This window comes from Mastigoproctus giganteus, chromosome 7, assembly GCF_048544385.1.
Source record: "Mastigoproctus giganteus isolate SK-2022 chromosome 7, ASM4854438v1, whole genome shotgun sequence".
Taxonomy (NCBI): domain Eukaryota; kingdom Metazoa; phylum Arthropoda; class Arachnida; order Uropygi; family Thelyphonidae; genus Mastigoproctus; species Mastigoproctus giganteus.
This window is the reverse complement of record NC_143581.1, coordinates 44,562,098-44,579,101: the sequence shown is the minus strand read 5'-3', so window position 1 is coordinate 44,579,101 and position 17,004 is coordinate 44,562,098. Positions and strand designations below refer to the sequence as shown.

At 35.3% G+C, this 17,004-nt stretch overlaps 1 protein-coding gene across 2 annotated transcripts in view; it reads left to right on the top strand.

The window, feature by feature from the left end:
* LOC150082857 (5-oxoprolinase) overlaps nt 1-17,004 on the top strand; it is a 234,998-nt gene that overhangs the window by 185,355 nt on the left and 32,639 nt on the right. For both annotated transcript variants that reach the window (XM_090376873.1, XM_090376872.1), the window contains one exon: nt 3,246-3,406. In XM_090376873.1, the coding sequence (XP_090232999.1) occupies nt 3,246-3,406 (161 nt within the window). The remainder of the gene's footprint in view (nt 1-3,245; nt 3,407-17,004) is intronic.

Sequence of the window (17,004 nt, the reverse complement as noted above, 5' to 3'; positions counted from 1 at the left end):
TGGATCTTAGAAAGGCTTTTGATACTGTTGCACATGGAAGACTGCTGCACAAATTGGAGCAGTGTGGCATTGGAGGCAAATTGCTGCTATGGATAAGGGGATGGTTGAGTGGCAGAAGACAGAGAGTGGTAATCAATGGACACTGCTCAACGTGGACTAATGTTATTAGTGGAGTTCCTCAAGGTTCAGTGTTGGGTCCGTTGTTGTTTTCGGTGTTTATGAATGATATTGATGATGGGATATCAAGTTTAATGTCCAAGTTTGCAGATGATACAAAGGTTGGCAGGGTCGTTAAGGACAATACTGACGCTATGCTGCTGCAACAGGATCTGGAAAGGTTGAACAGATGGGCTGAGAGGTGGCAAATGAGGTTTAACATCGACAAATGTAAAGTGCTGCATATGGGAAACAGTAACCCCAGAGCAACGTATCAACTCTGCGGTACTACACTGACAGTGGTGGAGAATGAAAAGGACCTGGGGGTAATTGTGCAGGCAGATATGAAGTTCTCTGAGCAGTGCAGACGAGCTGCAAGAGTAGCGCATGGTGTCTTGTCAATGATATACAGGAATTTTTCTAGCAGGGATAAGGAGGTGATTATTCCCTTGTATAAGGCAATGGTAAGGCCACATGTTGAGTACTGTATACAGGTCTGGAGGCCTCATTTCAAGAAGGATGTAGAGCTGCTGGAACGGGTACAGAGAAGGGCAACAAGATTAGTAAATGGAACAAAGGGTTGCTCTTACGAAGAAAGGCTTAAGTTTTGCAAATTACAGAGTCTGGAGACTAGGCACCGGCGAGGTGATCTGATAGAGGTGTATAAGGCTTTGAATGGTTTGAGCATGCTCAATGCCAATGGGATTCTTCATCTTTCTCAGAATAATCACCTCAGAGGGCATAAATTCAAATTGAGGAAGGACGGATGTCGGATAGATGTGCGGAAATTTGCCTTTGGCCAGCGGGTGGTTGGTTGGTGGAACCGACTTCCATCACTTGTTGTTGAAGTTGATAGCCTAAACAAATTTAAAGCTCAACTGGACAGGTATTTCGAACGAACGGAGGGGTGAAATGGGAGTGGGTGTTTTTTTTTTTTTTTTGGCTGATGCTGAATAAGCTTGCTTTCTTGCATCATATGCCTCTGCTAATGCTAATGCTAAACTGTCCTGTGTGTGTGTGTGTGTGTGTGTGTGTGTGTGTGTGTGTGTGTGTGTGTGTGTGTGTGTGTGTGTGTGTGTGCGTGCGTGCGTGCATGTTCCAAAATGATGCACAAGATTTAAAGAATTTGCAGGGATAGCAAGTCAAAGAGACTTTGACTCTACGTTATTATTAATTGCTTATTACTGGGTGTGTACTAACTAGAAAATTAGTAATAATTCCCAGAAATCAGTAATAATTGGATGAAAATGAAGGTGTGTTAGCCATACTTTAGTGTTCTTCAAAGTATGTAAAAGACTAGTTACAAATAAGCTCAAGAAAAAAGAAACTTTAAATTTTCCAGTAAGTATGCATTATTAAGTAATGTACTATATGGAATCAGTCTTTATCTTTCTTTCACTATTTACAATATATGACTTGTTGTATGCCCTTCAGGTCTTACAAAGAATTTGCAGTTTGCACTGGCACAATCAATACAGTTTAAAAAATCTCTTTCTCTCTCTTGCTTGGTTATCCTTATTTTGACTACTTGATATAAAAAAGAGAGAGAGAGAGAGAGAGAGAGAGAGAAAAGAAATCAGTATTTAAAAAAAATCACTTAAATTGAATGGGATTCATTTGAAGTTTAGAACATCAAACACATTTTGTAAGATATGTCCATTGAAGAAATTATCAAATTGTGCACATTTATTCTATATGCTTAAGTTTAAGTAGATATATTAGAAAGTGTACTCAAATAACTTACTGGGTGTTACCCAGTAACTACCAGTGCAGGTATTTCATTACCATTGGGTCACTTACTCTACCTACAGAATGAAATAGTTTTCACTTATGTATTTTCTGATGATGATGATAATAATAATAATGAATTTTTATTAACAATTAAAATTACATTAATATTCAAAATGTTGAAACTTGTATTTCAAGTTTATAAAATTATATGCATCAATATATTCAAAGGGAAATGAAGTAATTGATATCTTTGTGACAATCGCATCAGTTTCACAAGGCAGAGCAACCCATAGAGTCACAGAAATTATTGCCAATTAAGCACTGCACAAAAACATCATTCATTGTAAATGCAGATGTGACAAAAAAAACCTTCACATATAGTTTTTCCAGAATTTATAAATTTCTTAAATTCGGTGCTTTACACGATATACCACCAATACAAATGTATTGAATGGCTGTTGCCACATGATAGTGTCCATGTTTGAATCTCTAACCACAAAGATACACTGCCATTGTTAAATGCATGTTGTTTCTCTTTAGTCTATTTTCCCAACTCTGACTTATTAGATGATGTGAAATAAAGAAATCACCATTCTCAAAATGAATACACAATTCATTTGAGGTTTAAAACATCTAAAAATATTTGAGATAGATTTGTGGGAGTTATCAAATTGAACAGGTTTAATATTTCTGCTTAACTTTAATCACAACTCGGCCAGCCATGGCCATGCAGTAGTGTTCACATTATCAATTTGCATGACAATCACAAAAATACATGGCCCATTGTTAATGCCTTCCTCCTTGACAATATGGTGGATTTGCCACTTGTTACTCATTTGGAGAGCTCTGGGTTCAAATCCTGTTGGAGACTGGAGAAATTCTTAATGGTCTCTTCACTTGGGTCTATACTTAGCCAATCTTAGGCAGACAGAGTAGGAATTTCTTGCAAGTAATTCTGGATTTTTCAGCCTGCACAACATGCAAGTCAGTCTATGAATTGATACTTGTACCGACACGATGCACAATAAACCTCATGAATTGGTACACTAAAAAAACTCTGGAAAATCAACCAACCATCCCATTGTTAACTGAGTGCTGTGTGTGATCTGTTACACTTTAGTTGTTAACACTTCTCTTATCATATGGCTGTCCTGGAATACAAACAAGCCTTTTTTTTTTTTTTTTTTTAAATTTGACAGACACATGATGTTTCAAATATTTTTTTTCTTTATCTCAAATATTTTGTATAGTATTTTATTTTTTTTCATATTTTGAAAAGTACATTAAAGGATTTAAAACACTCAATTATTTTGTTTGATGTTTTAACAAGTTCTCAGTATGATTGTTTTTTTAACCAGATATCCTGTTGTAGTGAAAAAATTTCACTTAAATCCTAGAACTGGAGGTAGAGGTAAATTCAGGGGTGGTGATGGAGTTATTAGGGATTTATTATTTAGGAAAGATTTAGTGCTTTCAGTACTTACAGAGAGAAGGGTCTTTTCACCATTTGGATTAAAAGGTAAGTGAGGTTATTTTTAAAGTGTGGTGAGCAGGAGTGTGATCAAATTCTTCTTTAAATTTTTTTAAGTAATGATTCTTCAGTTTGTGATGGCAGTTTAAAAGTTAAGATTTGTTTTGTTGAACAACTTGCCTGACTTTTCCATATAACAGTATAGGTAAATGTGCCAATCAAAAATTGATTGCCTGTATGTGGTGTGTGTGCTACACATTTTGAGGTCTTGGTTTTGTTTAGAACAGAAATATTTGCTAAATTGTCATAGCATTATATGATTTGCCCATAAAATGTTTTTTTTTTTTTGTCTATAATCAATTTTTCTGCTGTACAACAGCTGGCACACAACATGCACAATATCAATTCAGTAATTCTTAAATGATTAATAACAGTAAATAATATAGTGAAACTTCTCTAAGACCACCTTCAGTTCCACAAATCTTTGGTCTTTCGTAGAGGTGATCTCCTTTCAGAGACATATCATGATATAATGAAAATTTTAATAGGATAATGGAAATAAAAGTTTCATTTTAAAAACATTTTATTTGAAACTATAAATAAATTTTTTACCTTAATTATAAAAATCATAAAACTAAACAAATAATATAAAATATATATTTTTATTTTTAGAAATATTTGGGTAACAGTTTGTCCGGATGATTTTAAGTCCTAAAACAGTATTTAAACTTCCTTCTATTGGAATATTAATTTCTTCAACATCCAATTCATCATTTATATTCATATTTTCACATAAATTGTCATTGTTGTCAATGTTCCTAGCAGAATCATAAAGTTCTTCCCAGTTTTCACCATTACTTTCACATGTGACTAAATCTTCTTCAAATTCCATATTGATGTTTAAATTTATCTGCTGTCCAAGTTGATCAATTTCTTTTTGTACTCCTATAAAATCAGTTCTAACGTCAAGCTTCATGTTAACTCCACATTTATTGAAACACTTTTGTATAGTATTTTCACTAACACTATTCCAGGCCAATTTTATGTATTCAATGTCTGCTAGATGGACGAAATTTTTTAAAACTAATTTTTCAACATTTCATGCTGTATCCATATTTGCTACTAATGTAGTTAAAATATGTTGATGATAGAACAATCTAAATGACTGAATTGATACCTTGGGCGAGTAATTGACAAACACTTGATGTAGTAGTAGAAGCAAGAAACAAAATTGACATTACAGGCAGGCCTCGCATAACGCGAGTTCAATTAACGCGATTTTCAGTTAACGCTATTTGAAAAATTATACCACTTTTCACTTTACACGATGCAAATTTCCAGTTAACGCGGTCTTTTTTTTTTTACGCGATAGTTGAAAAAGATTTGAATCATGCGTTAAGCTTACCGTGAGTCGTACGGTCAATAAACAAACGTTTGCCTGCTGCCCGCTCGGTGTGTTCCATCAACCATCGGAAGAAGATGTGTTACTTGTTTGTCTCCTGCTAATAAAGTCAATGCACACTTCCATAAAAATTCAAATTTTTAAATGACCCAGATGAAAATGTTACCACGAAGGAGATAACGGTAAAAGAATTAGATGAAATCTTTGGTATCGCAGAGAACCTCAAACAAATGGTTTGAAGATTTCTGTGATATTTATTTCGCCAGGGCCCAGAGAAGATTGTTGTCGGCTATCGGAAATTGATTGGTGAAAAGAGAAAGTCAACACTGTTCAAATATTTCCGCAACAGTCATTTCTTCCTTGTGTATTTTATGTCAGAGGTACCCAAACTTTCTCGGTTCATGGCACCCTTAGTGTCTCAGTAATTTTTTCAAGGTGCACCCAGACCAAAAGAAATACCTAAAAGTTTGGTTTAGTAGTTAGGTCCAAACAACTTAATAAGAAATGCTGAAACTGTGAACTACCTCGAGCTAGTAGTTTGCACGGTGTCCGACAGATGTCAAGTATTGCTATTTCCTTCGAAAATTTAAAATATTCTGCGGCACGCAGTTTGGAAACCGCTGTTTTATGCAATAAACATTTAATTCCATAATTATTTTCATTATCTTTTATATTGTATACAGTTAAAAAGTTATTTAAAAGGTATTTTTAAAATTCTTTATGAACATTCCAGAAAGTCAAGGACCAATTATAATTTTTCTTATTGATTATTATATTCGATTAATGCATTTCCATTTTGCGCGATGCGCTCACGGGATGAATTAATCGCGTTAATCGAGGCCAGCCTGTACTTAAATTCTGATTTTTGGGATGACGTGGAGCATTATCTAATAATAGTAAGAGCTTCTTATTTTATTTTTTCATTATTTTGTCCAAATTCTGAAGCCATTCAGAAAATAGTAGTAGTAGTAGTGGCATGTGATGCAAGAAAGCAAGTTTATGAGCTTATGCAGCATCAGCCAAAAAAAAAAAATCACACCATTCCCTCCAAATGCCTGTCCAGTTTCTCCTTAAATTTATTTAACCTATCAACTTCCACGATGACAGATGGAAGTTTGTTCCAGAAATTAACCACCCGCTGGCTAAAGGTAAATTTCAGCACATCTATTCTACATCTGTCTTTTCTTAATTTGAATTTATGTCCCCTTAGGTTCGTAATCTGAACAAGTGGAAGGATCCCATCAGAATTCAGCGTGCTCACCCCATTCAAGACCTTATACACCTCAATCAGATCACCGCGCAGGTGCCTAGTCTCCAGCCACTGCAATTTGCAGAACTTAAGCCTCTCTTGGTAAGAGGATCCCTTCATTCCCCTCACCAATCTTGTTGCCCTTCTCTGTACACGCTCAAGTAAATCTACATCCTTCCTAAAATGAGGCCTCCAGACCTGTACGCAGTACACAAGGCGTCTGACCATTGCCTTATACAGAGGGACAATCACCTCCTTTTCCATGCTAGCAAAATTCCTATATATCATTGACAAAACCCCATGACCTGCCCTGGCAGCCTGTCTGCATTGCTCAGAAAACTTCATATCTGACTGCACAATTACTCCCAGGTCTTTTTCATTTTCTACCACCTTAAGTGTAGTACCACACAGCTGGTACGTTTCTCTGGGGTTACTTCTACCCATATGCAGTACTTTGCATTTGTCAAGGTTAAACTTCAGTTGCCACTTCTTAGCCCATCTGCCCAAATTTTCTAGATCCTGTTACAGTAGCACACTGCCATTACTGTCATTAACAACCCTGCCAACCTTTGTATCATCTGCAAACTTCAACACTAAGCCTGATATACCTTCATCAATATCATTGATAAATATACAAAACAACACTAAATATACAATACAAAATATAGCACTTGTCATCCATGCTTTTTTATTATCGTACAAATAACGTTCATGGATGCCATGTTCATGTTTTTAAAACATCTTGGTCTCAGCACAGTATTAAAAATCAATGGTTGTTCTTTTTCAAAAAAAAAATGTTAACTTTTAAACACTAACAATTTACTTGGGAAAGGATGATAAAAGAGCCCAGTTTCATCTACATTAAAGATGTCTTTGGGTTCACGTTGTTGTGTTAAAGATGGCAAACTTGAAATCCACTGTTCTAACATCATTTACATTCACAGATGCACTTTCACCACAGAGTTTTCAAAACAACATTATTTTTGTTACAAAATTTACTAAGCCACCCATTGCTAGCAGAAAATGAAATGTGTCCCTTTTTGAAGTGTTTGCAATATTTAAAGCTTTTCTTGTCGCATTGGACCACTTACTGGAATTTCTCTAGTACAAGGACTGTCAAACCAGGCAAGTGTTAACTCATTAATTTCTTATTATGGTTGATATGTTTCTCGTTGAATATTGTTATTTGCATTCCAAATCCACTTTTCTTTAATTTTTTTTTTTTTTTCTTGTAAAAGTGTTTGGATTTGAATTTTACCACAATTATACTTTCCTGCCAACCATCCTTGCGATAAACCCTTTGCTGCATCTCCTATAACTTTCACTCGCATTTCTAAATTTAAAATTTTCATTTTCTTTTTTCTGCCATCACATCTATATTCAAAGATGGATAAATCAGAAATAAATAAATGAAATACCTATTTAGTAGCAATATTTATACAGTCACTTCAGAACCTGGCTGCCAAACAACAGGATTAATAGTTGTGGTTGGGTCAGAGATGATCACCTTAGAGAATACAATTTTAATACACAGGACACGTATTTAAAACTATTCTAAGAAATATTTGTCTTTTTGAAAAGGTGGTCTCATTGAGGAGGTGGTTGCTTATAGAGTATTTCACTGTATGCACTTTTCACATGATTAGATAGGTGAAAATTTCTTTGACTATTTGCTTTTGCTGTTATTATTGCCAAAAAAAATGGGTTTTAGTTTTTCTTCTGGGAGTAGATATTATAGTTACTTTTATGTTGCACTGATTTTTACAATGAAAACTGGCAGATAACAGCAATTCAGAAATCAAAATTTCTCTTGGTGAATCGGGTTCTGGTTCAACAGATATTTCCAGTTAATTGGATAATACTAGTTTAAAACATGACAATGAAGATGATTTTAGTGCAAACAGACAATTTTGCATAATAAATCAAGTATTGTAAATTTTGTTTCAAATAGACTGTAGACAGAAGAGTTTATTTTAAGTTGCAACTATCATGCTTCACAATGATGGATGAAACTAGAAGGGCTACATATAGATTAAATGACAATTAAGTGCACTCTTATACCACATGAATGTATTTTAAAATACATTTATCGAAGTGTTACCACATCAAGCTAAACTTAAAATATTGGCAATGCTTCGAGGTTCTAATGGAACCCCATCTTTAGGCCTCTTTAGAGGAGGAGATACTCACATTAAGTATGGCTGCTTGCATTGGAACTACCTGGCAGTGTACTTAGTTGTCATTTAATCTGTACTTATGATTACCACATATCATCCCTTTTCCACACAACTAGAGGTGCTCCCAGTCAGGGTGCACTCTTACTGCCTCCATACCCCACACAAAGCCAATGGTTTGGATGAGTTATAATAGGATTTTTAAATCGTATAGTACTATGGTCATCTTGTTTCATAATTATGGTGGACAAAATTAATTTGTTCTCCTTCATCTGGCTACTTGAATGTCTTGATGGTAGGGTATGTGAGTAATAAATTTGGTTTCAATTAGACTGTAAACAGAAATGTTACTAACTATGATGGGGCACAGCTGGTTTTTGGAACATTTTCTTGAAGAAATGCAACTTTTATACAGTAATAAAACTTGTACTGTTTTTTTTTTTTCTTTTTTTTTTCCCTCTTGATAACATTATTTATGAATAATAACCAATATTCATTATTAATATTTATCAGTTAATAATTGTAAAAAGTTAATTATCAGTTAATTAAAAAGTTAATCAGTTAATTCTTGTAAAAGCTTTTGGATTTGCATTTTACCACAATTGTACTTTTCTGCCAACCATCCTTGCAATAAACCCTTTGCTGCAACTTCTATAACTTTCACTCGCATTTCTAAATTTTCTCTCTAATTTTTTTTCTCTCTAGCTCACCGTATAAAAACCAAACAGCTTTGTATGCTAGAACAGTGGTAATTTGTAACTGGTTGTGCAAGTCAAAGTGATAAAATAGCCGTTATGGGATGTAGTAAAGATATCATGGAGCTTCAAAAGGGTATGATTGTATGTAGGGTGCTTCCATTTTGGAAGCACTTACATACAATCTCCTACTCACTGCCCACTGTGGTTAAGGTGTATAAAGAATGCTGTTGAATGGACCAAACCACCTCCTGCCAACAGAACTGTAAAGGATTATGCAAGGTGAATATTTGTGGTGAGCGAAGGTTGCAAAGCATTGTATAGGTTCAATGGCAGGTCACTGTGCAACAATTGACGTTGCAATACAATATGGGAATGCAAGAACAATATCCCAAATGACCTTGCGCTTGATATTCAGACTTATCGTTTACCACAGCACATGACTCAAGATACACCCTCTCATCACCTCTTATTATTGTTAATGGCAAATTCTGTGGTGTCAACAACAACACACTCATTGGAGAGTGGAGGACTGGAAATGAGTGTGCTGGCCAAATGAGTCCAAATACCTGGTGCAATACACCACAGATGCCTTCATGTGTGGCTCAAGCAGCGCTCACCCATGAACCTATCGTACATGGTGCTCACTATCCAGGTAGGAGGTAGTGATTGCTTAATATGGGGAATGTTTTGCTGGCAAGAACTAAGATACCTGGTGCGTATGGACAAATGTTTCACTGGTAAGGTCTACCACCATGTGTACCCTGCCATGTTGCATTTTTTCTCAGACAGAAACAGGATCTTCCAAGATGGTAACGTACAGTGTCATCAGGCCCGCACTGTGCACAAATAGTTCGAGGAACACAGTGATAATATCACCCATCTTGATTGTCATGGGAAGTGAGGTGTAAGACATGTAACTATCATCTATTCTGACACTGTGGAAAGCCTTGCAGGCAGTATGGCTGCAGATCCCTATGGACATCTTTAGACATCTAGTGGAGTCAATGCCTTGGCGAATAGTGGTCCAACACAGTATTAGGTAGGCGGTCATGATTCAATGATCACTCAGTTTGTGTGTGTATATATGAGATTTCGTATTTTAAGGGTAAGGGATGGTATTTTTATGGAAGGTTACTGTATATAAGATAAGATTGTTTGTTTGTTTGTTATTTGGTTTTTAGGAGCATTAGCAACTAAGGCCATATTGCTCCTGGGATATGCAGCGGTCATTCCCTGACCTTTCCGCATCCTCTGTATTTGGTGGTCACGGGCTCAAACCCTGGTCTAATCAAGAAGCATGTGCTACACATTGCTGCTCCTGCCCACCTGGCTACGGAGGTGCTGTAAGATAAGATCTCCTGGGTTTAATCATTTGTGTTTGTATTTTTAAGTACATAGTTTCAAGGATATTAGGGAATTATTGTTCTTTCTCAAGGTGAGTCTCTTAATAAGATTTATGAACAGGCCACCTGTGCTCTTTAACAACCTTACAAACTAACCATTTGAGTCCCGTGATCCTTTGTCCTCTGGTTGCAGATCTGGCAGTAATGGTAGTTTTACCACTGTAACAAAGATCAGGTGTAAATATACCCCTTGTACTGTATGTTAGCCCATTGCAGGAAATTAGTAAAGTGTGGATATTGTTTCAGTGCATGCATCAAAAGAAAGTGATGAAGGACTGCTACCCTGCATTATAGTTTCTGTCTTTCTGCTACTTTGTTCCTGCAGTTGACAGCAACAAAGTTTGTATAGACTCAATACATTACTCACTAAATGGCAAAAAGTTGCTCGTGGAGTCCACGTGTCACATGACAAGAAACCAGTGAGTGTTAAAACAGTCTGTAATGGCAGTCTTGCCTTTTCTAATGAATAGCAAATTTGCCTCTTTTGATGATGCTTTTCAATTAAAAGCAAAATTTGTTTATGGATAATGATTTGATTTCTAAAGTGAGCATAAGCCCAAGATTTATCACAGTCAGTGGAAGGAACAGAGCAGCAATCCTTTGTCATATTATACCTTTCCCTTTGCAGCCAACCAGAGGCACAACTAGGGTTAATGGTGCCCAGGGCAAATAAAAAAAATGGCAACCCTTGAAAACTGTTCTTTAAAATTCTGGCTGAATTTTTGCATTTTTGAACCATAAAAATGGGTACCCCTTCCCCAAATTTGGCACCCAGGACATGTGCCCCACCTGCCTCACCCTAGTTACACCACTGCAGCTAATTACCATCCTATAACTTAAATTTCTTCTATACACAAGGTGAATATCACTTTATTCAAAACTATGAGACTGCCACCAATCTTTATTGGTATTTGTTTGTGTGTTAACTGGTGATTTGAATCATAATTAAAGCTTCTCTCAAGTTATTGTTATAAACCTCATTTTTATACCATAAATTCAGTCCAATTCTTCATATATAAGTTATCATATAAAGTGAGCATTTTATATAACAGCCTAATGCCCTCATTACATAGAATAATAACACAGAGTTAACAGTTGAAGATCAGTTTTTGTGAGCTACTTCATTAATAAGGTCACAGTTGACTCACAGCTGAAGGAGGGTGCAAGTTTTGGCCTCCATCAGCCATCTGTAATTTTTATTTTGATAGGATTTAATTAGGTCCTATTTTTCATTTTGTTGAGTATTTCTAAAATATTCATAAAAATTAACATTTTTATTCTGCCTATATTGAGGAGAGCTGATTTTAGAAGATTGATTCTTGTTCCAAATCCACTCAATAGTTCAAAATTATGTAATGAATGCATTTAAAAAGTACATCTTTTTTGGAGAAAGTACAAAATGTGTGAAAAATATTATTGATATGGAATTTCAAATGACAAAAACTTACTATTCAGTCAGTTTTCTTTGCTTAAAATTTTCATTTTACAAGAACTGAGAGGAATAATGATTAGCTTCTTGTTATGGTTGGCTTTTTTTGTATGTTGTTCTGACACAATGTAAATGTTGAAACAATGTTTTCAAATGTTCAGTGGTCAGATGAACGAAACTGTCATGATCAAAAAATCATTCTATTTATATTATATATGTTTTGTAAATTTAACATAAATGTAACGTGTACAATAAGATGATTAAAATATGATTAGGGCAGAAGTTCAATAAAATTTTACAAAACAAATTTTACTCAATAAAATCCCATCAGCATTGAGCAAACTCAGTGCTGATGGGATTCTTCCTCCTGTTCAGACTATGCACATGAGGGGACATAAATTCAAATTGAGGAAGAATGGTTGCAGAATAGATGTGTGGAAGTATGTCTTCAGCCAACAAGTGGTTCATTGCTGGAACAATCTTCCATCCATTGTGGAAGTGAATAGTTTGAATAAATTCAAAGAACTAGACAAACTATTGGAGGGAATGGATAGGTGAAAATGTGTTTTTTTTTTTGGCTGATGCCGTATATACGAGGGCTGTTCAATAAAGAATGATCATAATTTTTTTTTACAACACACCTTTATTAATCATTGATATTTTGATGGTCCTTTTCAAAGTAGCCCCCATTTGATGAAATGCACTTGCTCAAACATTTCTGCCATTCTTCAAAAACATGGTGGAAACCATTTTTTGATATGTGTATGTGTTTGAGAATCGCTTCTGATGCCTTTACAACTTCTGACGACTGGAAACGTTTCCCTCGCAGCTTCTTTAACTTGGGAAATAAAAAAAACTCGCAAGGTGCAAGAGCAGGACTGTACGGTGGATGAAGAACACATTTGACATTAATGCTGGCTAAGTACTCGATGACAGTATGAGCATTGTGAGGTCTCACATTGTCATGATGCAGCATCTACCCACCTGCATGCAATTGTGGTCATTTATGACAAATATGATCCCACAAAGTGTGCAGTACAGTTCTGTAGTAAAGTACTGTAAAAGTCGTGACGTGGCATAACATGCAGTAAATCATTCGTTTAATGCCAAAAAAAAAGAAAAAAAAAAGGTCATAATCTTTCCTGCAAAAGACAACAAATTTTGCTTTTTTCGGTGTTGACGATGACACAGACTTCCAAACAGAGTTTGTTGCTTACTCTCTGGGTCAGAATAATGAAGCCATGTCTCATCTGCCGCTATCATCTCGTGCAGAACCTCACTGTCTGCGCATGTAGCACAGTGGTATTGTCACCCCCCCACACACACAAACACACCGGGTGGACAAGCCCTAGGTTCGAATCTAGTCGATGACGTGAGGAACATTAATGGGCTTTTATCACTCTGTGCCTGAGTTAGTATGTCTCAAGTGTAGATAGCAGGGTTTTTTCGTCCAGGCAAATCGACCAGAGAACATGTACAGACATAATACACATATGGGTTTATGTAAGAAATTATGGGTGGCCTAATATAATAGTTTGAGTTTTTTTTTTTTTGTTTTTTTTGTTCAGAACCTCACTATATTCAGCAACTATCCATTGCAGCTCCTGACAAATCTCACGTGTGAGTAGTCTTGGAACCCAACATGCACAAACACGTGTCATATGCAAATGGGCATGCTTCCTACTGATATTCCCAACATCTCTGCCTTACTGTTATAGGACGATCTTCTCTGACGATTATAGAAGCAGCATTTATGGTTTCTGTGTTGACAGCAGTGGTTGGAGCTCCAGGATCGCCGATTTTTTATTGAATTACCATAGATTCCTATACTAAAATTCGAAATCTTTAAACGTCCATCTTTAAACATTCTAAACCATCTGCGAGCCGTGCTATATGGAAGCGTAGATTCAACATAAGCCTCTTTTAAAATTTCATACGCTTCAGCTGATATCTTGAGACGGAAACAAAATTTGAAAGCAGCATACTTTTTTCGTTTGTCTCGTCTATTGTTACGTCGGCGAAACTGAACAGGCATAAACTTGACCGACTTCCAAGTTCACACCGTGCGCACGAGTTAATTGTGCAGGTACTATGTGATACAGCTTGGTTTTGTCTTAAATTCCGCAACTCAGCTAGAAATAGCAAGCAGTGTGGTTGTTCATGAAAAATTATGCTCATTGTTTATTGAACAACCCTTATTATGATATATTAAACCATCCTTTCTCATTATTAAATATTTCATTTTTTTTTAAGAGCAAATGTTATCTAAACATAGCAAAGGCTGGATTTTAGGCCTTAAAACTCATTTTTGTGCGCTTGTGGCTATCACAGTTGGTTGTCCTGCTCAAAGAACAACCTCTGTTGAGCCTAGCGACGTGCATATTTCGAATTTTAGTATAGGAATCTATGGTAATACAAATACTGGAAAATGGTTTTTTTTTTTTTTTTTTTTTTTACCTCAGCAAAATTGCATAAGCAAATAAGTCTTACTTTCCGCACTTGCGCCCTTAATCGATAAACTCCGTTTCATTTCATGTAAAGTCCGTGAATTTTTTCATAGTTTTATTTTTATCAACTGACGAGTATACAGCGACTATCTTTATTGGTGCCCTAAATTTAAGTAATGGGTCCTCATTAATTATTTAAAATGATTTATACGAGTGTCGACTTCAGACTATTTAAAGTTTAACTTGTATAAATTCTTAATAAAAATGCGGTAGACTCTATACTTTTATGAAAATATTTTTGGCCTTTAACTTGTCCGTCGCTTCACTTTCGTCGCTTATTTTTACATAAAAAAGGTTGCATTATCTGCCTAAACCTTTTAGCTGTAAGGTTTTGTTGCGAGTAAAATTTTCATCATAAACACTCACGTTTGGAAATATTATTCCCTTTTATGTGATGTCTAAAGAAGTCAGATGAGTGGGAAATGCATCAGAAAAGTGACAAGATGACAGAAATTGTACTTCCTTTACCCGTCCGTTTTTATGACTATTGTGACTTGCATACCACCAAAGAACGCTTGGAATTTCTTCATGCGCCGAGTTGTTCCTGTAGAGACGTGTGCCATGCGTTGTATGAAAATTGCCGAACTCGCCAGTGACAATATCAGTAAAAGCGAGGCATTGCTACAGAGAGTTTTATTATAATATTTTCTTCCGATGTTGGCTGTCTGTCATTTCCTGCTGTCTAAAGATTAGACTCTTGAGAACGGTTATGGTCCTGTGTGGTCAATGGCATTCCTCCAGCACCACATCCGTCATCTTTCACATCGAGTTCCTCTTGCCTGGGGACCCATGGCAAACGGTATTTTCTTTTCGAAAACGTTCTGAATACCAAAGAAATGTATTTCGTGGAACAGTTTTCGAAGATGAATTTGTTGTTTTCATATCGCAAGGCTTGGTATATCTCTATATTTAAGATTACAGACAGGATATTAGAAACTTGGATTTGTTTTACGTTTTACTTGTATCCATTGTTTATTTTTTCCATATATTTTTTGTACAGAGCGCCACCTGTATTCAGGACTGGTTTGAAAAGAATTCTTACTGAGTAAATGTTTCTAGTGGCTTAAATGTAACTCTTCCCCATCTATTTCATAATACGAATTGCGAATCAATTTACGTAACTTCTCTTTAAAATAAATATCTAATTCGTATGACCTTTGACTAGTATTTTTCCCCATTCTGTATACATTCGATTAATACACAAATTGCAGATTTATGATATACTTGTGAATATGTTTATAGAATAACTAATTTTAATAAAGCATCCAAAATGTTATATAAAAAAAAAGATATATTGTTGGATGTTCGCTTTCCGCACAGTAGATGCTGGGATTACAAATTTACGTGCACTTCATTAAACCGGAGTCAGAAACCTTTCAGGGATGGTGTGCCGGGTTTTGTGAAATTTTATTTTATCTTATTATTATTTTATTTATTTATTATAAATAAATTCGTAATGGTTAGGTCCGAAAGAAGCTGCAAGTTGATATTTCATTACAAATATAATGTATGACAACATTGATGTGAGATATAATGTATTGTGAGTTGGGACATAGTGGTAAAGCAAAATGTAAACGGAAGAAATACTAATGAATCAAGTTTTAAGTAGAATTTATTGTTTTGCATGATAAGCGACTGATGACAGGATTCTACAGAAAATCTGGCAGCGTCTCTAAATTTGTTTTTGTATTGCACGGAGGGATATTTGAATGCACTATATTGTAGTTTATGTAACCAATATTTATCGCCATTTTATTTGCAAGTAATAATCCACTGTGGTTTTTTTTTAGTATTTTTTTTTTATTACAAATTTTCGTCATTAAAATCTCCACACACACACGCATAAAAGAAAACGTCTTTATCACAGAATCAGAGGAAACTGCAAGAAGGAAACTGGTTTGCTTTAAATAAACTTTTCTTTAAAATCACAGTGAGTGCACAAGGTGAGTAGATAGAACTGCAGTTTTCTCATTTACCTTGATTTTTTGGAGGTTGTAGAAATTCCACGATAAAGTAGAAACGGTTTGCTTCTCTTCCGAGAGAAATTTATTTACATGTTTCTGCAAGTGTATATTTTTCTTTTAGTCTTCCGCTTAAGGGATTTTTCTTATGCAGTTCATCCCTGTTTGCGAATTTTATAAATTTTCCTTTCATTTACATAAAAACATCAGAAAAAGTTCTAAATACTTGTATGGCACGCAGGCAATCGTATTTTTCAAATAATAAACTGGTTACCGTAATAGTTTTGGGGTTGTTTTTGCCCTTCCTATTTGTGGTTTTATAGCTTAGGAATATAAATGCTATTTTTGATGGGGAAATGGATTCACTTTATTTTAAATCGACCTGCACTTTTAGGTATAACTTAAAAAAATAAATAAATAACAGTGTTGTATCATACTGATTGCTATTTCTTGTAAGCCACGTAAAACCTCAGAACTATGCTGTTTTATATGTTTACGTCTGAAGTTGATAAAAAAAATCATTGAACGAGATTTAAACTTTTTTTTTTTAGATCTTTTTCCAAACTGATCGCAACGACGAACTCCTTACGCTACCAAAGCCATAATAATCCATCTGTAGTTGCACCGGCGTTACCCCACTTGCCCTAATTCATATGCCCTATTTCCAGAAAAGTGTGTAAATTGATGTCCCCGTTTTGCCTATCTGCTGTTCATTTCATATTAATACCATCGAATTTACAGTTTTTACGAGGTGGAAGATTTACAACATTTACTAATCCTAGTATTCTCTTAAAGTTAGCTTGTTGTTGTTTCTTTTTCATCT